This window comes from Rhincodon typus, chromosome 3, assembly GCF_021869965.1.
Source record: "Rhincodon typus isolate 14 chromosome 3, sRhiTyp1.1, whole genome shotgun sequence".
NCBI lineage: Eukaryota > Metazoa > Chordata > Chondrichthyes > Orectolobiformes > Rhincodontidae > Rhincodon > Rhincodon typus.
Genome location: NC_063334.1, coordinates 55822848 through 55850624, shown reverse-complemented (window position 1 = coordinate 55850624; position 27777 = coordinate 55822848). Strand labels below are relative to the sequence as shown.

At 39.0% G+C, this 27777-nt stretch overlaps 1 protein-coding gene across 2 annotated transcripts in view; it reads left to right on the top strand.

Annotated features, from left to right (window-relative positions):
* Positions 1-11590, top strand: part of c3h9orf64 (chromosome 3 C9orf64 homolog) — a 20281-nt gene extending 8691 nt beyond the window's left edge. For both annotated transcript variants that reach the window (XM_048592873.1, XM_020534889.2), the window contains exons 3-5: positions 2247-2506; positions 9043-9238; positions 10016-11590. In XM_048592873.1, the coding sequence (XP_048448830.1) occupies positions 2247-2506; positions 9043-9238; positions 10016-10245 (686 nt within the window). In that variant the 3' untranslated portion in view covers positions 10246-11590. The remainder of the gene's footprint in view (positions 1-2246; positions 2507-9042; positions 9239-10015) is intronic.
* Positions 11591-27777: the final 16187 nt, after the last annotated feature.

Below are 27777 nucleotides of genomic sequence, written 5' to 3'. Positions count from 1 at the left end.
CTGCTGTGTTCATCCAGCTTTACATCTTGTTATCTCAGATTCTCCAGCATCTGCAGTTCCTACTATCTCTTAGCACTGTATCTGTCTGTCTCTCTCTCTGTGTCTGTCTCTATCTCTCTGTCTCTGTCTCTATCTCTCTGTCTCTGTCTCTCAGTCTCTCTCTGTTTCTCCCTCTCTCTTCTCCCCGACCCCTGCTCTGTCTATTGCTCTGTTTGTGTCTCTACCTATCCATTCACTCCTTTTCCCCCACCCCTTGTCATCAACTCAAATAACACTTTTTCCTAGATGTTTTCAGTGCTGAACAAGGGTCAGTGAACTCAAAGTTAACTCTGTTTTCTTTTCACAGGTACAGCCGGACCTGCTGGGTATCTCCAACTAATTTTGTTTTTGCTTTAAAAATTCTACTTGTGCTGGGTTCAGAGTTCACTATTTTGTCTAGATATGGACAAGAAATTGGTTTTTAAAGTTCAGTTGACAAACTGAAATATAAAAGAGAGTTAATCATTAATTCTCCTATAATTTATTGCCAAAGTAAATAACATGCAATTAGACAGTGCAATTCACACCCTCCGTGCAACTGAAAAGAGCTGCTGTCATTCAGGTACTTCTAAAGAGTAAGCACTTCGAATTGTAGAAATCCCAACATCCAATTTATGCACAAAACATCCCACAACCAACAATATGCTAATGATTAAACAGTCTTTAATATGAAGAAGAAATAGAACTGTTATTTCCAACTTTGAATTTTAGTTTACTGAAATGTTTATGTGGATGCCAGCAATTCTGATTCTTGACCCAAACGCTGTCTGCATTTATAAGCTGTTGTCAGTTGGTTCTTTTGTTTGCAGGTGGGTGGGAAGAACATAAGGGAATAGAGAAAATGTCTTTATTTGACTTGACTCAAGATGTTACCTTGTGACCATAACAATTGTTTTCTACGATGACTGTGGCTGAATTTCCTTCCTGCATCCTGGCCCTTGAGAATCATAGAACAATCTTAACACAGAAAGAGGCCATTTGGTATGTCAGACTTGTGCTGGCTCTCTGCAAGTGCAATTTTATGTTCACTGCCAAGGCCTTTCTTCATAATCCTGCAATGTTTCCCTTTCAGATGATTATTCAGTTTCCTTTGAAAGCTTTGACTATATCTGCCTTTACTAGTCTTCCAGGCTGTGTATTGAGAGGGTAGAATTTGGAAGACCAGCTGTTGGAATGATCCAGTTCAAAAGCAACAGGCATGAGAGTTTCAGCAGTTATTGAGTTGAGAGGGAGAGAGTGAGGCAATGATGATTGTGGAAATGCATACTGTGTTGAGAATGTGACGGACAACTCATTTCAATCAAATAGGCCATTGGTTGTGAACTGACCAATTCACACTCAGATTATTACAAGGGGAAAGCTGGATTTGGAAGATGGTGGCACAGTTTGGAGCAATGGCTGAAAGTAATGGCTTCAGTTTTCCCAATATAGGAGGAAACTGCAGGTTGTGTACTGCTGGATATTGGAATAAGCAGTCTGATAATTTAGCGACAGTGTAGGAGTTGAAAAAAGTGGCTGAAGTAGAGCTTGGATGTCGTTTGCCTACGTATAAAAACTAATGCTATGCTTTCAGATGTCTCAGAAGGTAGTATGTAGGCAAGAAATAGAAAACCAAGAATAGATCCTTGTGGTATACCAGTGGTGGTGGTGTTGGAGCAGGAAGAAAAGCCATTGCAGGTAATGATCTTCAGATAGGTAAAAATGGAGGCCATTGACTGCAGTCCAACAAAACGGAATATTAGCACCACTGTTGTGCAGTAGTAGTGTTCATATCTCTGAGCCCCAAGTCCCTCTGAGATTCAAGTCCCAACTGCCCTGGATGTGTGCCGTGACATGTCTGAACAGGTTGTTGAAAGATATCTATGAATGGAGAGGGCTTTTGGGGTGCAGTAGTAGTGTCCCTCTCTCTGGATTAAGAGCTTGGATTCAAGATCCACCTGCTCCAGAGAAGTGTAATAATATCTCTGAACAGTTTGATTAGAAAAAAAATTTCAGTGAAGAAGCATTGGACGAGTATGGTGTTGTTGGTGTAGACAGATCAAGAAAGATAAGGAGACATAATTTATCTTCGATCCATTGTATGTTATATGTGACTTTGATAAACACTACATTTCCTTGTTTATCTACTTTGATCTGATCTAACATATCTTGGTAGACAAAGAAGTAATTGTGTTAACATTTCTGGCCTTTTTCTCCTTTCTCTTCAGGCATTCCCATTACCAATGCATCATATGTTGCGAATATAACACTAGATCAGCTGAAATATGTGCTACGTTCAGACACTGGAGTTCCAATGCCTTTGATTGAAGAACGTCTCAAAGTACTGAAAGAGGCTGGAAATATATTGCTAGAGAAGTTTGATGGTTCGTTCCTTAATTGCATTAAGAAGAGTGAAAATAGTGCTCAGAAGCTGCTACAGCTTGTGGTGGAAAATTTTCCATCATATAGAGATGAAACAATGTTTCAGGTGAGTCTGCTAATGTTAAATCTTCTTTTAGTCAATATTGAGAACTGGGTGGGAGAATGGGCTCATTAATTAATGATTGCTATATAATATTGACACTATAAATAAATGTGAACATTTGCTATGTTTGGGATTGTCAAACTGTGAAAATAGAAACTTTCCATGATGCATTAGTACATATATGGAAGAAATCTTTTCTGTGTTTTTTTTTGTCTTTGTTTTTTGCTAAAAGAATTTTTTTAAGCGATCTGATAAAGGCAGCTCCATTCAGTTCATCTTTCTGCAGAAAAATTATAAAACCTAACTGTTGTATTTTCTGTTTATTCACAACATAGGTGGGGTCAGGCCATAGACCAAAACAGAGCAACGATTTATCTGCAATGTGTCATTTCATCCTGTCTAGTGTGTGGTGTGATTCTGTTTTCTTGAAATATCATATTTGATCCACATTGTCAGATAGAAAGACCACAGAAATGGTCAGAGATTGTACACAATGGCAAAGATGGGTGCAAATCATATAAATGGTAATACAGCAGAATGCACAAAGCAAATTCGTAGCTAACTTTGTGATCCCTCATCTGATGTTTAACAGAAGTAATTATAGTTATCACTGCTAGTAAAATAAAACACTCCAGTACAAAGTCACTGACTCCCATAGCTTCACTATAGCTCTTCATACCCCATGTCCTACAAGGATTCCATCCCATTCTTCCACTTCCTTTGCCTACATCATATCCATTCGGATGATGTCACCTTCCAAAATAGCACTGCTGACACAGCTTCCTTCTTCCATAACCATGGTTTCCTGCCCACTGTGGTTGACAGGGTCCTCAACCATATCCAATCTATCACCCGTGCTTCTATCCTTGCCCCTTCCCATCACTCTAAACAACATGATTGGGTATGCCTTGTCCTTACTTTTCATCCCACTAGCCTCCGCATTTAAAAGATCATTCTCTGCCATTTCAGACAACTCCAGCAGAACACCACCACCAAACACATCTTCCCCTCACTCCCCCATCAGCATTTTGCAGGGACCATTCCCTCCAGGACACCCTAGTGCATTCCTTGACCAACAACACCAAACGTTGCCCCCCTTGCTATGTAACTACAGAAGGTGAAACACCTGCTCCTTCACCTCCTCCTTGTTCACCATCCAAAGGCCTAAACAGTCTTTCCAGGTGAAGCAGCATTTTACCTGTACCTCCTCCAATCTGGTGTATTGCATTTGTTGCACTTATTGTGGCCTACTGTACATTAGAGAAACCAAACGCTGACTGGGTGACCGCTTTGCAGAACACCTCTGGTTCATGTGCAGGCATGACCCCAACCTTCCCACAGCCAGTCATGTTAACACAGCATCTTGCTTGCATACCCAGTTGTTTGTCCTCTGCACACTGCAATGCTCCATTGAATCACCGCAAACTGGAGGAACAACATCTCATCTTCAGATTGTGAACCCATTCCTTTCCTTTCTTTTAGCTTTAATTGTTACATTCTCTGTCACCATATCCTCTCTGCCCTCCCCCCACCACCCCAGTGGGACTGTCTGTTCTTTCATTTTGGCAGTTGGACACACCATTGTTCTGCCATTCTCACATTCCAATCACTTAGTCTACACAATTAACATTCTTTCTCCCCCAGCGCTCCAATCACCCCGCACTATTGCATAAATGCTGACCTCAATCACACTTCGTGTCAGCTCTGATGAAGAGTCATCTAGACTTGAAATGTTAGTTTGCTCTGTCTCCATGGATGCTGCCTGACCCACTCTGATTGCCAGCATTTTTAGTTTTCAGTACAGATTCCAGCATGTTTAGTATTTTGCTCCTTCTTCAGATTTAGTGGTTAGTTATATTTGGAGTTCTGTTTCTCTCCCTTAGGAAGTGATAAAAATTCTATGGCCTAAGCTTTACGCAACGGATGTACCCCTTGCATCCCAACAAATATTTTTGGCAAGAGCCTGCCTCCACTTAGCCCGTTTTCCAGCAATTTCTGCTTTTGCTTCCATTTAGACTGTTTACCCGCCTTTAATTCGTCACACTTCAAGGAAGCAGTCAACACAATTGCCTAAACGCTTTGCATACTCCTAGCCAGGTGTAAGGGGGGAGGGCATGTTTGACACGGCAGAGGGTGCTTTGAATGGTAAAAGGCCTGAGAAGGGGAGCAATTCCCACATCTTCCATTCTCTGATCAGGCTTCACTATTAAGCCTGCTGCATGTTGTGTGCAGGACTTGCCTACTACTTGTTATAAATATTTTCTTATCAACCTGGTGGTTAATAAATGAATAGACACCACAAGTGATTTGATGAGGAGATAAAAATACATGGTTGTGTGTAAGAGCACTAAGAAATATAAAAATATGAAGAGAGAAAAATCGACCTATTCAGCATTATGACACACCTTTGGAGCTGGTGGATCCTGAACCCAGGCCTCATGGTCCAGGGGTAGGAACACTACTGCTGCACCACAAAACGTCCCCTCATGCCCCCTTTCTATTTTTTATAAAGGTATTTCCATCTACTGATTTGCTAGACATTTGATCAGTTTTAAAAATTTATGTTGCGAATTTGGGCAGAGTACTTGTGAATTGGAAGGTAAGAAGTTTAGAATTTGTTTGTAAAAGTGGAGGGGGGGGTTAAGAGTGCGTAGTCCCTTTGAGAGGTGATGTGCTTTTCCAAGCTTGGAGATTTAAAAGAAAATGTGTCCGTAAGCAGCTGCAGATTTATAGCCAGTTCTGAAATTGAAACATATATGAATTAGCTGCGTGACTGGAAACCTTAGGCTTGTTTTGGTGTTTTGGCAACTAGCTTGAAGATCAGCCAATTAATTTAAACCAAGCACTTAGAGATCGAAAACCAATTGAATTTAAATCCAAGGGTTTTGACAACCTCGGACCGATCCAACTATAAGAAAATTGACAGGTCTTCAGTGGTATTTAAGAAGAGGGATTTGAAAATCGGTGTGAGAGCGAATTGCCATCTGAAGAATAAATACCTGGTTCTCACAGAAATCTCTAAGCACTCTGAGAAAGCACCATCTATTCATAAAGGTACTCCACAGCATTCCTAGCTAAGATTTCTGACAGAATAATTCACAGAGAAAGCATTCCTGATAGAAGGATCAGCAGAAAAGGCAAAGAACATTCTGAAAGACTTAACCTGGCTGTACTTTTGAGAGTCTAAGTTTTAATTTATTTTTATTATCACTTGAGTTTGTATAAGTGGGATTTGTATTTATTGGAACAGCATACCATTAGAATTTTGTTCTGTTCGGGAATAGTTAGTAGTTAAGGGGAAATTATTCGATTTGCTAGTACTTACGTTAATTTGTACGCTGTTAGGGTTAAATAAATAAATTGTTACTTATTGCTTATAAAGCGAATATCAGGGATTTTCTTTCATTTAACCGATTAGGTGAGTTTCTCCAGGTGTTTTGTGTTTAATTATTAGAAGGGAATCTCTACTCCTGCTGTAACAGATTGGGGTCCTGTCTTTCAATTTTAATTATCAGGAGGGTTCGACCTCCCCTTCCCAACATTTATTTCACCTATTTTTCAAATCAATTTGTTCAGCGATGTTATTACACACCTCTGGAACAGGTGGGACTTGAACCCAGGCCTCCTGGCTTAAAGGTATGAACACTACAACTGTGCCACAAGAACCCTCCTGCCCTGCTGCTTATTTTTTTCTAGAATGGATGTGAGATAAGGCCCTTAGTGGATATTTATTACATACTTATTGATTTCAATTGGGCCACAGGCAGGCAACCTACCCATTCTCCCTTCTGGGTCTCATTAAAATCAAGGTCAAATGGGTGGGCCAGTGATTGCTGGAATACATGAACTGAGCTCGATTCAAGAAGGCAGCCCACTGTCATCTTCTCAAGGGCAGTTAGGGGCAGGCGATAAAATTCTGGCCAGCCAGCGATGCTTATGTCCCACATGTGAATAAATTGTTGCCAATGGCACAGAATCCTAATTCAGGGGTGTGCCTGCTTGTTTTCCTGTCCTGTAGAATTCAGCTCTACGTGAATGAAGGTCAAGGCTACAACTTTAAGAAACAAATGTTGTTTAAAATAGAAAATGAAAAAAGTGCAGACAAAAAGACCTTCAGATTATATGCTAATGCTACAATAGCAGGAAGCCAGTAAAAAAATGATCCAGTCAATAAATTAATGAAGTGCAGAGTGCTGGTATATGAGTTGGATTAACTGTTTGTGAGGTATGTCAGTCCTCTGAGTACGTGGCACTGTATTCTAGAGCCTGAAGACCATCAGAGGAACCCAAAAGATTTATTAGAACTCCACTTGCATGTTCAGTCTTGCCCAATTTAATGTGTGCCTAGAATTTGGAGAGCTAACTGGAAAGAAACTTAAAATTGAGGCATGCCATAGCACATTGCCTACTTCATCACGCCTGGGCCTGAAGCTTGTAGATGTTTGCTCTCTGAAATGTGTGCAGCGTGGATTTGGTGCGGTTGTGTTTGCCTTAAGTTGCTTTGCTACTTAGATCTTTGGTACCTTTTATTTAGAAATCAAACCAGAAACACAAAATGTTGATACTATTTCATGGTCATGTTTCTAGGTATCAATTTTTCATGTTTAGATTGTGGATTGATTTGCTAATTTAAGTGCAATACTGTATCTACTATGAAACAGTGAGTGACTGTAGTAATTAAAGCAGCAGTTAATCCACAAAGCAACTGTTGAATGATCTGTTTTTTGCCACCATTCTTGTACCCAGAAAACCATTGCAGATATTTATAACTGTTTGCCTCAGGTGACACTCCTGACATATCTGTTTAACAATGGCTTGATAAAGGTGCTCTGGCCTTAACTTTCTGCTCATCATATTGTCATCCATTTTCAAGGCTGATTTTCACTCGTGTCCTTTCAATGCAGATGTACCGTAGACATCAGCTGTGGTTGTATTTCCTCTGCTTTTTTTTTTCTTCGCCTGTGTCGGTAGCCAGATTGATTGCAGCATTCACAATCTGGAAAAAGAGATCCATTTTAGTATAGCTGCATCAGATGTGTAACCAATCAATTCTTACAAACTAAATTAATAGCTTTTGTTAGTTTCATTTGCAGCTCCACAATGAGGAGACATGCTAATTCTGTGACTCCCAACTTGCTTTCAGCATTTCTATAGCCAGTTTTAGCAGCAGAATGCCATCTGGGTATGCCCAGCAAGACCAAGTACCTTTGGCTCTCACTCCTGAGATGCAGCCAGCAGCAGCTCCTGTGCCAGGAGACATCTGCTGTGATCATGTACTCATGACCCATCTGTTCAGCATCTGTAATACAGCATTTTCCACCCTTCTGTTTCTGAGCAGACTATTGCTCAGAGCAGGAGAGCAGCTAGCTAAAAGCATCATCTAGGAACAGGGATAACAAGGTGTAATATTTTCTGAAGAAGGGTCTAGGCCCGAAACGTCAGCCTTCCTGCTCCTCTGATGCTGCTTGGCCTGCTGTGTTCATCCATCTTTACACCTTGTTATCTCAGATTCTCCAGCATCTGCAGTTCCTACTATCTAGGAACAGGTGTGCTTCTAGCAATATTTTGAGCAGAAAATTTGCTTTTCATGCTCTTTGGCTTAGAATCATAATGTTTTACCATGCAGGAGGAGGGCAGTCAGCCCATCGTTGTGATTCTTTGGTTGGACTATCTAGTTAGTCTCACTCCTCTACTCTTTCACCTCAGCCCTGCTAATTTTGCTTTTTCAGTGGTTATCCAATTTCTTTTTGAAAATTTCCTCCTGAATCTGCTTCAATCACAAACCAGATCATTGCAATGTGCTGTTGGGAAATTTGCGTGGTGTGGACAGGGAAAGGGGACATTGACACCTGGATTTTTTAAAGCCAGGTAGCTTTTTATTCCTCATTTGAACCCATAAAAATGATTGGCATTGATATCTAATGCAAAGTATCGTCACACTGCTCTTCAAACCAATCTCAGCAGTGTAGGCCAGTTGACTGATGAGATGACCTTTGTGAAAGTAGTTTCTGGTTGCCTAAGGGTTGAGAATTTTTTTCACTTTTTTACATCTATGTTTACTTTACACTTACATTTCTTTTACTGAGCATCTTGCTCCTTTTCCACTAGGGACCAGCAGAAGCAGTGGAACCATTAATATTTTATACTAAATGTTCATCTGCAGTCTGATTTTACTTTGTTATTCAAGCCTTATTAGTTAGACCCTCCAGTGCTGCAAGTCATAGTGTTAAATATTTGGTGGTACACTTGCATCCCACCTTCCTTGTTGTTCTGCCACAGCGTGATACCATGATGAGTCGTAATTAGTAAACGGAGTTATCATGCCAGCCTCTGAGTCTGAGTCACTGCACAGGATTAAGAGTTCTATGGTTTTACGAAGGGTCTTTGTTTTCTTGTGATGCAATAGATAGTAAGGTGGTATTATCACATCTACTGACATCAATTCTAAAGACAATTCTGAAATTTATGGAGTGATATGTAAAGGATTTGAGATGTGTTGAAAACATTTTATATCTTCATATTTTACAACTGTTGTTCAGGGCAAGAAAGTTGCTTTTTACAAAAGGGCACAAATCCTTGTGGCAGATATCTGGGGCCTACTGGAAGGAAAGGAGGATGGTTTCTTTCATGACATAGCCAGTCTGACTATGTTTGCAGACTACAGAATCCCTCAAGTACTTGTCCACCTCGGAGCCATGAAATACTCAGAAAAACTAATGGAGAAACTTAAACAAGGTTTGTAATCAATTTAGTATGAATTCAGCATAATTATGGGGAATGCGTCAAACTGCACACGATGTAAGTAGGAGTCACTGATGGAAGAAACATTTATTCAGTTCCTTCAGTAAATTTCCAAGGGCTCAATGTGAGCTACTTAAAAACTGCTTTACAACGTTTTGTCAGAACCTCATCTATTTGGAAGGTAGCTGCGCAGTAGATGTTTGAAGTGGCATGTAAAAGAAATGAAATCTGACTCTTCAGTAGTACAAATGGCAAACTTGAAGGCAACTCCAAGTAAAAAGTTACCATTGCCAGAATAGCAGTTGGAGACTATTATCACAGGCTTGTGCATAGATAGCTGTTGGTTTTCTCATTCATTTCACTTTGCCCTTCTTCACCCTTCCAGTCCTTAATTAGAGGACAAACTCAGACAGACAGCTAATTGGTCATCCTCTAGAAAACTGACCTGGAAGCCTCCGGTGCTCTAATGGACAGGTTTACAGACCCATAAATGGTCTTAACAGCTGAAAGTAACTGGAAATTCTAGCCCAATGTAGTTGCAAAATAGCAGAAGAACAATTGAGTTGTTTAAAATGTAAGACCATTTTGGCAAAGCTTTATCCATAATTATTCAGCTGAACAAGAATGTTCCATTTTGTAAATACTCTTGAGAAAGTTAGTTTCACAATATGATATCTTACAAGTTTAAATTTGTTCTCATTTTGTTCGGGTTCTCATTGACACAACCCACTTCTACTGAAGTTTAAAGTTGCATTTTTATTCACATCCTAGGTGTGTTGTTCCAATCAGGGGATTGTGAAGAGGTGGAGATTCGAGGCTGCTCCATTTGGTGTGTTGAGTTAATATTGCGTTGCATACTGGAACTTGGAGCACAGAAAGGGTGCACAAATGCACACATCAATTCTGTTTTGATCGATTATTACTTGTGGGACTATGCTAGAGATCACCAAAAGGATATGGAAGACATCCCCATCCATCATGTTCGCTGTATCTATTACTAATTAGATATTATAGATTTCTATGAAGTGAAAAGATGCAACCTATTTTGGGAGAAAGAACAATGTTCAGTCATTAAATTGTAGACTCTTGTCTTGGTTCATATATATGAATTTGCAAATTAGCATAATGATCTTTTACAAAACCTTGTAATAATAGCTAACGCAACTAGATGGTATAAAAGAAAGCAATGCATTTCTCAAAGTAGGTTAGTGATCAAGTTAATTCTCTCCACTGAATTCCTAAAAGCACCTCTGTATTGCAGTGCAGAATGAAGATAAAATATTTTGTCAGAAAGAAGTCTAAAGAAAATGGGCTGGGTACCTTTTAGTGAGTGGCCTAGTAAGTGTACTTGTACCCAAATGAGAACAACATTAGGTTTTTTTTTTCCTGGGAGTTGGCTACATATCTGCCTTACATCCCTTCCAAATGGAAATGATAACTTGTTTTGAAATATGCCATTTGAAGTCTGCATAGTAGGCCAGATCACAACTGCGTATAATCATGGCAATTTTAAAGATTATTCACCCAATTGAGTTCCATCCCAGCTCTTTGTAGAGTGGTCCAATCAGTCTTATTACCCCACTGCCCAACAAGTTTATTTCTATTGAGAGTCCATCCAATTTCCTTTTCAAGATCATTTATCATCTCTGCTTCCATCACCCATGTAGATACCAGGATTCAGGCCATTACCACTGTATGGAAAAAAGCAATTTATCACATTTTCCCCTACGAACACATCCTAAAGATCTTGCTCCATGGTCTTTATACCTTTAGCTTATGGGTACAGCTTCTCTTTGTCTGCCTTATCCAAACCTGCCATGATCTTGTGCACCTTTTTAAAAATCTCCCATCTCCAAACTCCTTTGTCCAAGAGCAATCTTAACTTCCTGAACTTAATCTTGTAGCTAAAATTCCTCCACCCTGGAACCATTCTAACAAATTTCCTCAGCACCTTCTCAGGGATTCTCATCTCATTTCGATGTGACCAGAACTGGACACAATACTCTCTAGATATGGCCTAACCAAACCATTGTAAAGGTTCAAATGTACTTGGCATTTTATTGATAAACCAGCAATTTTTTTTTTTTTAAATCAAAGTTTCTGCACAGCTGGCCTCAAAACCTCTCATTTCAGTACCAGTCTGTAAGGAATAGGTGGTTACCCCACTGAGAACATGCCTGTGGTATGTGTTGAGAGGTGATATCTAAATGGATGTTTGGAAAGATGGTGTGTACTCTTATGTGTGCTTTAAAGATATAAGTTTTAATTTAAATTTATACTCTGAAGCTTTCTTGTTAAATTTAAGCAAATATCAACCAATAAAGTTGCACTTTTACCTGATTCTAATCACACGCCAAGGCTTTATCTTTGTCCCATCTCATTAAAGTCTTGCTGATCATGAGAACGATCAAACACTTTATTTTGCCATAACCCTTTGTAACCTTGATCTATCAGATCTTTTTCCAGCTCCAATAAAAAAAACCTGACATCTGAAGAATCTCTTCAAAACTGATCCTTCATTTTTCTAATGGTTCAGTAATAGCTTTTCTTTACAAATCAAAAACTATTTTGTTTACATCTCATTTTCTTGATCACTGAAAGATAGCACCTGCTTAATTAGCCACAGCTCAATTTTCATTGACCCTGATTTAATAAGTTCACCTAATAATCCGTAATTTTTTTAACTGAGGAATTTCTTTACACAGAATGGGAAGAACATGGAACAGATGGAGAAGTTGATGTAGATGATTTTAAGAAGAGATTTGATGTCCATATAAGGGAAAAGAAAATAAAGGGATGCAGTAGAGATAACTACATCATTTTTTTTCTTCTGATAGTCTCTCAAAGTGAGAATGCGTGCTAAAGAGTGCAGCCCATGGTAGGAACCTGTGTGTGGACTCTTCTTTAATGTGAGAGTTGGTGCTATTGCATTGCACCTACCACACTGTTCTGGCTAAGCTGGTGACTCTCCTGGCCTTTACCATCTGCTGTAGGCATATTGGAAGGATTTGCAAGTTGATGATCACCTCTTTATTTGCAGCATGAATGCACCCTCCATAGCCATCAAGTCCTAGAGTGGACTTAAACCTGAATATTCTGATGGAGGAATGCTACCCATTGCACCACAAGATTTCCACCGGGTTTCATTAAGTGTTTAGAACAGAAGGTCCTCATTGCTGTCATTATCTTATGATGTCAGACGTGATCTGGGATATCCTAAGTGAAATCACTGCCAGCAATTGTTGCTGGTATCTGTATGTGCTACTGATACCATTTGGGGAAAGATTCCCATATGACATCTTAGGTTCAATTTTTAAATAGTAATAAATCAATTTATTCATTACAATTAATATCTAATTACATTGCATCTAATATGCATGATTATCTCTTGTGAAACATCAGGCTGAGCTTAAACAGCTAATTTCACATTACAGTTACTAAAACATTCTTGATAATATCAGTAGCAAAGAGAATCAGCTGTTGAGCCCATTAACAAACACTAACCGCTATAGTTAGTTCTTGCTAGGAAACATCCTGTATATATTGAAGGGGAGTACATTTTGAGATTTCTGTTAACCCTTTTAGGTGCTAACTGCCTTGTATAACAAGCCCAAGAGGTGTTTATGATCCACATGAGTCTCCTCCCTCCCGACTGTATCCAACTCCACCTTCTTTCTTTCTTCTTTGTGCTGATTTAGATTCCACCTCAAATGCATTTCAATTACTTGTGTGTTCTACGTTCTTAATTTGTGAAGTAAATAAGGGAGTTTTGAACTATCTATTTCAGAGGTTCCAACAATTATTATATTGCATACCTCTTCTAAATCTACCAGCTGTCTGCATACCCCTACCAGCTGATAAGTTAAATATTTTAACCACTATAATGCCCAAACATTGTTTAAAATTTACAAATAATACTTTTATGGAACTTAATACCAGAATATTACTACATGGCAGTAATATGATGAATTAGATTGTTTCTTGGCATAATATTTGAAGTGAAGGATGATAGTTTGAGACGTAGGTTTTTCAGTAAATTGGCCATGGAGGCATAATTTTTTTTTTTGTGCATTTCCACATTTAGGTAGACAATACCTCTGCTGCACTTGCCAAACTCTGAAAATTGCTATTCTTTTCAATACTGAGTTGAGTTTTAAATCTCATTCCTAATCATCAACACTGCCTGTCTCTTCCTGTGCAACATAGCCATCCCACTTTCACTAAAACCATTATTCATTTTTTGTCACCTCTCATCTTGGATTATGTCAATGCCTTCCCACCCTTCATAAATCTCCTTCATCCATTACACAGCAACATGTATTTTGTTCTTCACAGAGTTTTATTTGCCCATCCCCTAGACCTACACTATCCCACAATGTTGCAAGTTTAAGCTACTTGGTCTTCTCAAATTGCCCCCTATCTGTACAATGTCCTCTAATTCTTAGTTACTTTTCATATATCCAACTTCAGATTTTGTTTTTTTTTAAGCAGCTCCAGTTGTGGATCCTTTGGTGACCCTGACTATTTACTAGCTTATGTCATCATGAAGGCCCCACCTTCTCAACCTTGACCCTTGCCTGAGGTGACCCTTAGCTTAAACACTGCTAGTTGTCTCTCTCTAATGAGAAAGGAGCCTTTTGTCCTCTGGAAATATCGCGACTATCACATTTCATATCATTTGGAGGATCCACCAATCTTTACTCCTTTAAAAGTTGTCCAAAAACCCATCATCTATGCTTGATTTTGATCATCTCCTAATTGTTGGCCTTGGTTCACATTCCCTTTCCCCTACCAATTCCAGTTTAAGCTATCCCTCAGACAACTTTTTTTCTTTAACTTAAGAGCTCTATATAAATGCTATGTTTGAATATTGCTATTTAAGTTATTTTGTTGTAGCTGCACAACAATCAACCACACTTTTTCAAAATCCCTTTAATTTTTGTACCATCATACACACATATCTCCCTGTCTGCATTTTGAAGAGACCATCCCCACCCCACTACCTTGGACAACTCCTCAATCACCCCTAATGTCTGTTCCCTTCCCACAGTACCTTCCCATGCAGTCACGGGAAGTTATTAGGTGACCTGTCCTTTTACCTGCGCATTCCCCAACATCCAAGGCTCCATACAGTCCTTCTGGTACATCAGCAATTTATGTGTACTCTTTTAAACATAGTATGCCTTACTTGCTGCCCGCAATGTGACTTCACCTGACTAGGGAGACCAAACCCAAATTGGGTGACAGCAGAACACCTTTGCTCAGTCTGCAAATGTGACACCTAGCTCCCAGTTGCTTGCTATTTTAATTCACCACCTTGGTCTCAGGCTCACATTTCTGTTCTCAACCTGCTGCAGTGTTCCACAAAGCTGAATGCAAGAGAAATAGCATCTTACCTTCTGATTAGGCACTTTACAACCTTCTACAATTAATAGAATTCAACCATTTCAGGTATGAACTTTGTCCCTCATTTTACATCTGTTTTTTTGCCATGTGCCAGTTTGAATCCTCTTTTGCATGTCTTTGCTTTGGCACTGAGCCATCAATTATTTTGGCATTTACATTCACGATGGACAACTGCTTTGCCCTTTTATTCCATTACACCTTTGTCATATCTCTCCCACAATTCTCCTCAAAAAGTATGTTGCCATGAATAATTTATTAGAATTTTGAATCCGTTATCAGCAATAATAAGACTAAATTTCAGATGTACTCTTGTAAAAGAGTTGAAATTCAACTGAGTTCAATGTAACAGTAAGTGCTTCATGTTACCACTTGAAGCACTTAACAAGGATTGCTGCCTTTGTGGTACAGATTGGTTGGAGGATTGTCAGATCTCTCCTGTTCTCTACCTTATCCCAGACCCATTGCGTATTGGTTCAGTGTTTTCCCCTTTCTTTTGATAGCATATAATTCATCATATTTTTACTCTTGTCCATTTCTGAAGGACAGTTATATTCAATTCTAAATAGTAACTGTTTCTATCTCCACAGATGCTGCTAGAACTTTTGAGTAGTTCCAGCAATTTCTGCTTTTCATATAAAACATTGCTGCTTTGTGTCATCAAATATTAAATCGTGTAGATTTTCATGTTTCTGCGATTTTGAGTGTTAAATTCCTTTTTAAAAAAGTGTAAATATCATGTGAATTTCTTTGCCTTCGTGAGAAGCAATGCAGTGGTATTTTGCTGGGTCAAAACCCTGGAACACTATTCCTAACAGTGTTGTGCATGTACCCAGACCAAATGCTTTAGCGGATCAGGAAGACAGCTCAACATCACCTTCTCAAGGGCAAGCAGAGATGGGCAATAATTGTTGGACAAGCCAGGGAGCGTCATGTACCATGAATGAATAATTAAAATATAGGTTAATGTTAACCACATGAATTGAAAAGGAGCAACCTAAAGTAAAAGTGTTTCATTAGAGGAAGAAAAATTTGAGTGGGGTGAGGATGTATTGGTAGATTAAAAACAAGGATGCCAGGCAAAACTCTAGTTGAACGTGAATTACCTTTTTAAATAGGTATAGTCAAGGTACACTTCCCTGAAGAGAAATGGTCAGACAACCAAAGTCAGAACTCACCCAACAACGAGACAGAGAGATTGTGAGGTGAGCCGATAAAAGGTTCAGATATCAGATGGAAAATATGAGTGAGAAACAAATAGATTCAATATTAAATAATCTGAAAAGTTTAGTGGGGAAGGCCAAAAAGGAAATATGAGAATGAACTTCCAAAGACCTTTGAAAATGAAAAGGTGAAAGGGTGGGAGAACTTACCATCACCAAGGATAAGGTGCTGAGTAAAACTATTGGACCTAAATGGCCTGATTCCTATGGTCTTTGAAAAATGTGACAGTAGAGATAGTGAAGACATTGGTCATAAACTTCTAATTCTTAAAATTTGGAAGGCCCCAGTGGATTGGAAAATAGTTAATCCAAATCCATTATTCAGGATGTGGAGGTGCCGGTGTTGGACTGGGGTAGACAAAGTTAGAACATGACATCAGGCTATATTCCAACAGGTTTATTTGGAATCACAAGCTTTCGGAGTACTGCTCCTTCGTCAGGTGAAGTGACCTGATGAAGGAGCAACACTCCAAAAGCTTGTGATTTCAAATAAACCTGTTGGACTATAATCTGGTGTTGTGTGACTTCTGACATTATTCAGGAAAGGAGGAAGACAAAAAGTAGGAAATTATAGGTTAGTCAGAAAAGGCAAATTCAATGATGTCTTTCAAAACATAATTAGAAATGCACCTGAAAAGAAAAGGAAATTGCAAGGCTAGTTGGAATGGGCATGCCAGTGTGATTGACGGAGCTAATCTTGCAGAGAACTGATGCAGACATGATAGCTGAATGGCCTCCTTTTGATTCGTGTTTCTACATTTACCCCCAACCTTTTTCTTTTTCATAGTAAAGGACCCCATACTGTTCAGCCTTTTCTGATAAGAACAGCCTTTCGGTTCTTATGCCATTCTTGTGATTTTATTTTCAATACTTAATATACTTTATAACATGTAGGCCCAACTATTCACTGTTTTCCAAGTCATTCAACCAATATCTAATTTAAATTTAACAAACTTCTCTGTTTTTCTTTTCAATCCATCTAGAAATGAAACATAGTGCTTGGTATGCTTTTGTTTTAATGATCTCACTGCTTGTGATAAATGTATCTGTATTCCTGGGCATTTTGCTCCTCTGTCCCTTGCAGACTTTAATTATCCAAGCAGTATGTGATTATCTAACTCTTCCAAATACTTAGCTAACATAAATTGCAGTTATAATCCGATCTTTGATGATTTAAAAAATCCTGCAAAAAATGGGATTCACTTATATGCCAAGTATAAAATATGGTCTGCCAGTTTTGGCATAGATGTCACCCTTTTCAACTGTGGAAGAAAAATAGCACTGGTAATTCAAATTAAATCAATGTATCACATTTTACTTGATGTAATAATTCTATGAGGGTAGTTTAAATCACAATCATTATGTTTTAAAAACAATTAAATTCATCGTCTTTGGCATCCAATGTAGAGTTCATCAAATTCATTCAGAGACTCTCGCATCATTGTAAGGATCCTACCTGGATCTGGCACAGCACTTATGGCTTCATAATCATTCTTTCATTTGATGCATGAATAGCATCCTACAATTGAATTATGAAACCACATTAACATCAAGCAGGGTATAAGAACTAAGAGCAGGAGTAGTTAATTCAGCTCCTCAAGCCTGCTCCACGATTTAATATGATAATGGTCGATCTCATTTTGGCCTCAACTCCACTTTCCTGCCCACTCCAATATCCTACAACAACATAAGACATAGGAGCAGAATTAGACCTTTCAACCCATTAAGCCTGCTCCACCATTCGATTATGGCTGATATGCTTCTCAAACCCATTCTCCTGCCTTATCTCTGTAACCCTTGATCCCCTTACCAATCAAGAACTTATCCATCTCTGTCTTAAATACACTTAATGACTTGGTCTCCACAGCGCTCTGCGGCAACATGTTCCACAGATTAACCACTCTCTGGCTGAAGAAAATCTTCCTTATCTCAGTTCTAAAGGGTTGTCCCTTCATTCTGAGGCTGTGCCTTTGGGTCCCAGTCTTTTCTACTGGCGGAAACATCTTCTTCACGTACACTCTATCCAGGCCTGTCAGTATTCTGTAAGTTTCAATCGGATCCCCCTCATCCTTCTAAACTACAGCGAGTAGAGACCCCGCGTCCGTAACTGCTTCTGATATGACAAGACCCTCATGTCCCAGGATCGTTCTTGTAAACCTCCTCAGGACCCCTTCCAATGCCAGCACATCCTTCCTTACACTACCTGCATTATTCCAAATGTGCTCTGACCAAGCCTTGTACAGCCTCAGCGGTACATCTCTGCTCTTGTATTCTAGCCTTCTTGAAATAAATGCTAACATTGCCTTTGCCTTAAAAACTGCCAACAGAACCTGCATGTTAACTGTAAGAGAAATCTGAACGAGAGCACCCAAGTCCCTTTTCGCTTCAACTTTCTGAAGTCTTTCCCTATTTTGAAAATAACCTATGCATCTTTCTTCCTACAATAATGCATAATTTCACACATTCCCACAATGTATTCCATCTGCCATTTCTTTGCCCACTCTCCGATTTTGTCCCAAGTCATTCTGTAGCCTCCCCACTTTCTCAATACAATCTGCCTCTCTACCCATCTTTGTGTCATCTGAAAACTTATCCACAATGCCCTCATTCCTCGTCCAGATCATGAATGTATAACGTGAATAAGTTGTGGTCCCAACACAGACCCCTGCGGAATTCCACTAGTCACTGTCCACCCCTTTATCCCTCCTGTCTATCTTCTGCCAGTCAGCCAATCTTCTATCAATGCCAGTACTTTACCCTATGCCATGGGATCTTATTTTACTTCGCAGGCTCCTGAATGGCACCTTGTATTTTTAGACGTTTGTGGGATGTGGGCATCGATGGCTGGCCAGCATCTATTGCCCATCCCTTGTTGCCCTTGTGAACATGATGGTGAGCTGCCTTTTTGAACTCACTGCTGTGAGTTGACCCACAATGCTGCTGGGTGGGAATTCCAGGATTTTAACCCAGCGACAGTCAAGGAACGGTGATATATTTCCAAGTCAGGATGTTGAGTGGCTTGGAGGGAAACTTAGAGGTGGTGGTGTTGCCATGTATCTGCTGCTCTTGTCCTTCTAGATGGAAGTGGTCATGAGTTTGGACAGCGCTATCTAAGGGTCTTTGGTGAATTTCTGCAAAGGCATTCCTTGTCAAAAGCCTTCTGGAAAGCTAAATAGATCACGTCCACTGGCTGTCCTTTGTCTAACTCCCCATAATTCTTCAACCGATTACTAATTAAAAATCTGCCTATCTCCTCCTTAAATTTACTCAATGTTCTGGCATCCACCACACATTAGGGTAGTGACTTCCACAGATTCACAACCCTTTGAGAGAAGTAATATTTCTTCATCTCTGTTTTAAATCTGCTACCCCTTATCCGAAAACTATGACCTCCCATTTTAGATTGCTGCACAACAAGGAGCATCCCCTCTACAGCTACTTTGTCAATTCTCTTTAGAATCTTATATTCCTCAATTAGATTTCCTTTCATTTTTTTAAACTCCAGAGAATATAGGCCTAAACTGCTCAATTCCTCTTCATAAAATAAACTCATCTCTGGAATCAACTTCCTCTGAACTGCCTCCATTACAACTGCATCCCTTCTTAAGGGACCAAAATTATATGCAATACTCCAGATACAGTCTCACTAATGCAGCATGCAAACCTCCAATCTTTTTAAAACTTCCATCTCCCTCAACCATCCACTATTTCATTCAATACAATCTTGATCCTTGAATGGCTTATCTAATCATCCGTAGATTGAACTATACGTGTGAACCCCTTGGTATAACTGCAATTTGAGTGTTATCTCTTTATAGGCCCCTCTTGATCTTATCAATTTATATAAGATTTAATTATGTCCCATACTCTAAAAAGCAGCAATCTCAGTATGGGCTGGTAAGTCTCTACTTCTTGCATTATTAGTATATAGCTTCACTCCATCCTCATTCATCCAACCATTGTTATGAGCAAGTACTAAAATCACTGCAAGGAACTTACTTCTCATTGCGGTCCTACGTTTGAAAATTATCATTGCTCTCTTGGCCATGAAATGTTTTTCTTCTCAAGGCTGTGGTTTTTCAGCAGAACATTTTTAAACCTTCCCACTCCACAGTTCAGTTGCTGGGTATATTGAAATTCATGTGAGTTTCATTCATGTTGCTGATGTAACATAATGGGTACTTGTGTTTATGTGCCTGTCTGATGATAAATTGCAGGGAACTGGAAATTTTGAAGTCTTTTGCATAGTCTCTGTCGCAACGTTTGATTGTTTTATTCCTTAAAGTTGATACACCTACTAGCTGTTGTCTATTTAAAACAGAGATAAGGAGACATTTTTTATCCCGTGGAGGATTGTGAGTCTTCAAGAAGTTCTTCCTCAAAAGGTGTTGGAAGCAGTGTTCTTGGATATTTTTAATGCAACGGTAGATAGATTCTTGATTAGCAATAGGGTGAAAGGTTATAAGGGGTTGGCAGAGCAATCAGATTGTTTTGGCTGTACAACATAGCAGAGAGTTCAACCTGAGTTCTTTGTTGAAATGAACTTAAGATATCTGCTAGTGGTATATGTACATCATGGTCGAGGTCAAATGACTACAGCAAACTAAGAAGGACATTTGTACATGATTGCATTTCAGTCCGACCATCACCATTTTAATTCAAAAAAGGAAAAAAAATTGCATGCATTATTATGTACACTTTGAGATTTCTACATTAGCAAATATATACATAATTGTTCTTAAGCCTTAGCAACTGTTTCTGTTATTTCAGCTAGTCCCAATTTGGTCAGTTTATTTACATGCAAGAAACATACAATCTTTAAAGTGTTCATGTTTTGCGATTTAGTCATATGTAGGTGGTGTTTTAATCCAGACTGGTTGGAATGCGTGCTCTTTGGTTTGGTTTCAAAATATTGTCAGCTGATTTATGCTGTTGCTTTCAACACCTTTTTCTTTTGATTGCATGACTGACGGGGAATATTTTCATTTTGTGACTTCAGCATCAGGTTTCCTTTGTGTTCCTGCAGTTGGACACACTCTGTCTTGTTCTGTTTGTTTTATCTGTTCACTGGTGGACGTGAAACATCGTAACATTTAGGGTTATTTGTTTGAACCTTACCTTTGAGGGGCTCACTTTTGGATTCTCAGCATCAGTAATTATCTGGCACATCATATTCATTTGATTTTCTTGTTCTGCTGATTTCATTGCAATAGATACAAACTGTTTTTCTCCTTTAAATTTGATATTGCCATCGTGCTCTCACACAATCCAAACATGATCTTATTGAATGATAGAGAAAGTTTGAAGGGCTGAGTTGCCAACTTGTGCTCCTAATGCTATGTTTGCATGATCAGAGATCTTTGCTGGACTCAGAGTTTGATTAAGCCCACTGAAGTGTGTATATCATTGCATCTCTGGTAATGATCTAATTATTCTGATAATTCAAGAGGGCCCATTCTGACACTTATTTCATAAGATCAGGTCAATAGTTGTTCTGATGCTGCTTGGGCATCTTCTTCAAGGTAATTCAGTTTTTTTTTCATTTTCACACAGCAGTTTGTCCCTAACACCAAATTCCTTCGTGCAGTTACTTGAAGAAATAACAATGGTATGGCGTATAACTCAAATGCATCGTCTTTGCAAAATAGCTTGTATTGATTGATCCCACAATGCAAGTATGGCTGTTAACATGTATTTCCAATCTTAAAAATTGAACTGGACTTCTAATGTGAGCATTGACCTAAACAGAGAAAATGGACTAATATTGTACTCTAGCTGGTTTATATGCTGTTTTCTACTGTATATTGAAATTCACTCATATTAATTTACCCATTCGTTCTGCAAATTTTTTAATATCTTTTTTTAAATCTTCATTTGTATTAAATATACCTCTTAATTTTAAAGTTCTACCTCCGATACCTAGAGTCCAAATTATTAATGTAATTTGTGAAGAGCAATGATCTCAGCACTGATTCCTACAGAGCACATTTCCAATCTTTAAAGCCTACTCTCTATCTTCCATTTCACTGTGAAATAGCTATCATTTTGTTAGTTGTCCCCTGACTGTTTAATCTGCTATGTTTTAATTTATTGAGGGCCTTTGAAAATTTAAATATAAGAACACAGCACTTGAAAGCAAAAGAAGGCCATTTGAGTCCATGAAACCTGCTTCGTCATTCAAGAAGAACTTGGCTGATCTGGCTGTGGTCTCAACTGCATTTTCCTGTCAGCTCCGCAAAACTCTCTTGCGTATGCATAATCTACCTAACTTAGCCTTAAGTAAGTTCAATGACCTCTTTTGTGGAAGGTAATTCCACAACTAATGACCCGCTAAGAGAACAAGATTTTCCTCATCTCCATCTCAAACTATGTCCGGGTTCTCCAGGGCCCTGTACGGCTGCATTTAAACTGCTCTACTTTTATAATTCAATTCTACTTCCAATAAATACCAAATGTTAGTTGTTATTATCTCTTCCTGTTAGTTCTTCAAAAAATTCATGAAATGTGACCTAATTAGCATGTAACAAAGCCATACAGTCATAGAGTCATAGAGATGAACTGCATGGAAACAGACCCTTCAGTCCAACTTGTCCATGCCAACCAGACATCCAAAATTAATCTAGTCCCATTTGGCAGCAATTGACCCATATCCTCTAAACACTTCCTATTCAAATACCCATTCAGATGCCTTTTAAATGTTGTAATTATTACCAGCCTCCACCACTTCCTCTGACAGTCCATTCAATGCACGCACCACCCTCTGCATGAAAATGTTGCCCCTTAAGTCCCTTTTAAATCTTTCCCTCCTCACTGTAAACCTATCCCCTCTAGTTTTCAACTCCCCAACCCTGAGGAAAAGACCTTGACTATTCACCCTATCCATGCCCCTCACGATTTTATAAACTTCTATAAGGTTACCATTCAGCCCCCAATGCTCCAGGGAAAATAGCCCCAGCCTATTCTGCCTCTCCCTACAGCTCAAACCCTCCAACCCTGGAACATACTGGTAAATCTTTTCTGAAACCTTTCAAATTTAACAACATTTTTCCTATACCAGGGAAACCAGAATTGAATGCAATATTCCAAAAGTAACCTAATCCATGTCCTGTACAGCCACAACATGACATCCCAACTCCTGTACTCAATGCATTGACCAATAAAATCAAGCATACCAAAAGCCTTCTTCCCTACCTTGTCTACCTGCGACTCCACTTTCAAGGAACTATGAACCTGCACTCCAAGGTCTCTTTGTTCAGCAACACTCCCCAGGACTTACCATTAAGTGTATAAGCCCTGCCCGGATTTGCCTTTCCAAAATGCAGCATCTCACATTTATCAAATTTAAATTCTATCTGCCACTCCTTGGCACATTGACCCATCTGATCAAGGTCCCGTTGTATTCTGAGCTAACCTTCACTGTCCATTATCCACTAATTTTGGTGTCATCTGCAAACGTACTAATTATATCTCCTAAATTCACATCCGAATCATTTACATAAATGACAAAAAGCAGTGGACGCTGATCCAGTTGCGCAGAATGACCTCTTCTGTGTTGTAGATTGTGTACAATTCTTCAAAACGTCAGCAGTTTGTCACAACTGAAGACTAATTGGTTTTATCTCTGTCTGGTAAACTTGCCTTCAAGTGCTGTGAACTATCATCAATGCATATTGTTGGGAGGCAAATATAACAGTACACACCTTGTATGGTTCCTTGAAGCTGCAAGTTGACCTTATAAGCATTGGGAGCAAATCGTTAATAATGGGCACTTTCAAAATTGCTGACATCATGAAAATTGCAGATGACACTTTAGTATTAAAAGCAATTGTTACTGCACACTACAGCTGAAATCTACTGACAGCATGTGTGGACAGCTGCATATAAACTGAGCTACTGAAATATCTACACCACATGAAGGCAAAAATTCCAGGAGCTGCCAAACTGCCCATAACAAGAAGGACTGTGAGTTCACAACACTGTCAGTGTGATTACTCCCATCATCAGAATAGAAGTTGTCCAATTGGGCAGATACAGCAAGGGATCATGAAAGGCAGGTCATGTTTAACTAATTTACTAGAATTCTTTGAGGACAGTATGAGCTCAGTGGACAATGGTGCTGCACAAAATGCTGCTGCATAAAATAAAGGTGCACGCTGTTATAGGTAATATATTAGCATGGATAGAAGATTGCTTTCTGTTAGTTAACCAAAGAGTGGGGATAAATGGGTGTTTTTCTGGTTGGCAATCAGTGGCTAGCGTTGTGCCTCAGAGATCAGTGTTGGAACCGATGATTTAGATTTGGGGACCGAGTGTGGTATGTCAAAGGTAGGTGACACTAGATGAGTCGTAGTGCAAAGTGTACAGAGGACACTGAACCTATGTCTATATCCCTCAGCTGACTTTAAGTGACTGAGCAAGGGTCTGGCAGATGGAGTACAATCTTATAAATGTGATGTCATTTATTTTGGTAGGAATAACAGCAAAATGGACTATTATTTATTTTGAAAAATTGTGGCATGCTGCTGTGCAGAGGGACCTGGGTGTCCTTCCACATGAATTACAAGATGTTGGTTTGCAGCTGCAGCAGGTAATTAAGAAGGTAAATGGAAAATTGTCCTTCATTGGTATAGGGATGGAGTTTAAAAATAAGGAGGTTATGCTGCAGCTGTTTAGGGTGCTGGTGAGGCCACACCTGGAGTACTGTGTACAGTTTTGGTCTCCTTACTTGAGAAAGGATCTACTGGCACTGGAGAGGGTGCAGAGGAGGTTCACTAGGTTGATTCCACAATTGAGAAGGTCGGCTTATGGGGATAGACTGAGTAGACTGGGACAATACTCACTGGAATTTAGTAGAATGAGGAGGATCTTATAGAAACATATAAAATTATGAAGGAATAGATAAGACAGTAGCAGAGAGATTGTTTCTGGGTGAAATTAGAACTAGGAGGCATAGCCTCAAAATAAGGGGGAGCAGATTTAGGACAAAGTTGAGAAGGAACTTCTTCACCCAAAGGGTTGTGAATCTATGGAATCGCTGCCCAGTGAAACACTTGAGGCTATCTCACTGAATGCTTTTAAGGCTACAATAGCTACATTTTTGAACAGTAAAGTAATTAAAGGTTATAGTGGGCGGGTGGATAATTGGAGCTGAGTCCACGAAAAGATCAGCCACAATCTTATTGAATGGAGTAGCAGACTCAAGGGGCAAGATGGCCTACTCCTGCTCCTATTTCTTATGTTCTGAGTGGTCCACAAAGGGAGCAAACACCATTAGGCACGTCTTTCAGTTATGGTTACATTGAACTCAGCTGAATTTGGACTCTTTCGCAAGAGTACATCTGAACCTCAGTGTTATTATTGCTATAATAGATTCAAACGTCAATTAAACTATGGCAAACAGGAAGTGTATCAGGATTCAGATTTGTTTGCAGGATTAAAGAGATCATTTCATTGTTGGTCTTTTATGTAAAACTCAACTTTTTGGCTATGATTACTTTTTAACATAATTGAAATAAATTTGGATGCAAAAGAAACAATTTTATTAGCTTAATAAGTAAATTGAATATTTCAAGAAGAAAATTACTATTAGAAATATTGATTGATTTCATGATTTTCGAGAGATTACCCATTCCCAACTTGTACATAGTGTTAGAACCACGTTTTCTCTTTTGGGCTATAAACTGGAAAACGGAAATTACCCACTAGTATATAGCTAAATGTACCAGGAGAGTTTTCAAATCTGAAGATCAAGTGGGATGGTATGTAATTAGTCACACAGATTATGTTACTTTGAGACCAGTGAAATGGATACTTCACAAGACAGACTGGCACCTGACATTTTTCAGTTAACTGAAAACTGACAAGCAACAGTGTTTTGGATTTGTTTTTTAAGTGTAGTTTTCACAGACCTGTAAAGCAATGCACTCAAAGACCTGCAAACAAGAGGCATCTTTCACCATCTCTTTCACTCTCCAAAAAGACAAAAAGAATTATAACACAAGGAAAGGCAAATAAACACTCAATCAGCTATTGAATCAAAAATTGTTCATCACACTGCAGACGATCGTGTCACCATCAAAAAAATCAAAAAGAACTTTGGAAAATACCCAAGCCGTCTTTGTAATCTGGACTGTTGAACTGCTCATTTTGTTTTTTTCTGTCTATATTTTCCCATGCACAATATTTGTGTCAAACTGTCTGTTTTTGTCATATTTGTGAATGAGTGTGCAGATGTTTTGTACTTTATGGATTAAGTCAAGTTGTGAAATTAATTTTTTTGCCATTTGTTAAAGAATGTTTGTTTACAATAGGGTAATTTTCCAGTTCATGACAAAACCTAATGTAAATTAGAGGAAAACCAAAGAACTGCGGATGCTGGAAATCATTAGTGCAAACAGAAATTGCTGGAAAACTCAGCAGGTCCAGCAGCATCTCTGCAGAGAAAGCAAAGTTATTGTTTTAGGTCCAGTGACACTTCTTCAGAACTGATGGTAGCTAGGAAAACATTGGTATATATGCTGAAGGTTGTGTGAGGGAAGGGGTAAATGATAGCTGGAGATGAAACCCAAAGAGAGAAATTCTCCCAGGCTGACCTTTACACATCCTTTGTCTGCCCAAAGGTTGTTCTCTCTCTGGGCTCCATCTCCACTTATTGTTTACCTTTTGCCCAACCCCCACTCACCTCCCTTCACTTTATATATAAACCTTGAAACATTAACTCTGCTTTCTCTCCACACATGCTGTCAAACCTGCTGAGTTTTTCCAGCAATTTCTGTCTAATGTGAATACTTTTGTCCTGAAAAACATTTGTTAGATTGATTATCATGGTGGTTTAATTGTGTAATTCCCTGTTTGTAACTGATTGTGGAATAGTGGGGCTTGATTACCGGGCACTCTTCCCAATTATGCATGGAAAATAGGTTTCACCCTATAACACACGTCACAGAGTTCAAACGTAAGATACACATAGGAGTGTGTTTTAAATGAATGGATTTAGAATGAGGCAGCAGTGCATATCTTTTCAAAAGTAAAAATCTCTGTGACTTTTCATATAAATCACAAAACATCCAACTAGTAGAAGATGCAGTACACAGACCACACGGGAATTGCTGACATGTCCTCTCGTTGAACTTTTGCATAATCCCATTGTTAGTTAATGATTAAAACAGTTGATGTGCATTCACTTATCACTTCTGCATTTCAAGTTCCAGAATGCAGCATTTCAGATAGAACAGCCTTGTGTCTTCACGTCATGTCTGTACCCAAAGGAAAAGTATACCTAGGAAGTGTATTAAAATTGCAGTTCTAATTCAAGTCAAAATAGTGACCTGAAAATCTGAACCAAAATTAAAACTGGATACTGTCAAATTATGAAATTCTCAGGAGTATTTGAAAAATGTGAAGTTAAAGTCAAAACAGAATATTCTGGTTCAAATGAACTGAGCAGTTGAGGTGCAAACTGTTCCATTTTAATCAGCTTGGTTTACTCATTTATGATTGTATGGCATCTGTTCAGACGTGATGCTATTTTGCAACCACACAATGTCACTACATACACAATATTGTAAAAGAACTGATCCTATAGCAAAATGAAACTCCTTCAAGCGCTGAAATTCTAAGATAACAGAAAATGCTAGAACCTCTCTACAGATCTGGCAGTATCTGTGAAGAAACAGGATTTCAGATTGATGATGACCTTATGTCAGAAAGGGACCTGGATGGTGTCAATAATGTTTCAGAGATAGTAGGAACTGCAGATGCGGGAGAATCTGAGATAACAAGGTGTAGAGCTGGATGAACACAGCAGACCAAGCAGCATCAGAGGAGCAGGAAAGCTGATGTTTCGGGCCTAGACCCTTCTTCAGAAATGGGGGAGGGGAAGGGGATTCTGAAATAAATAGGGAGAGT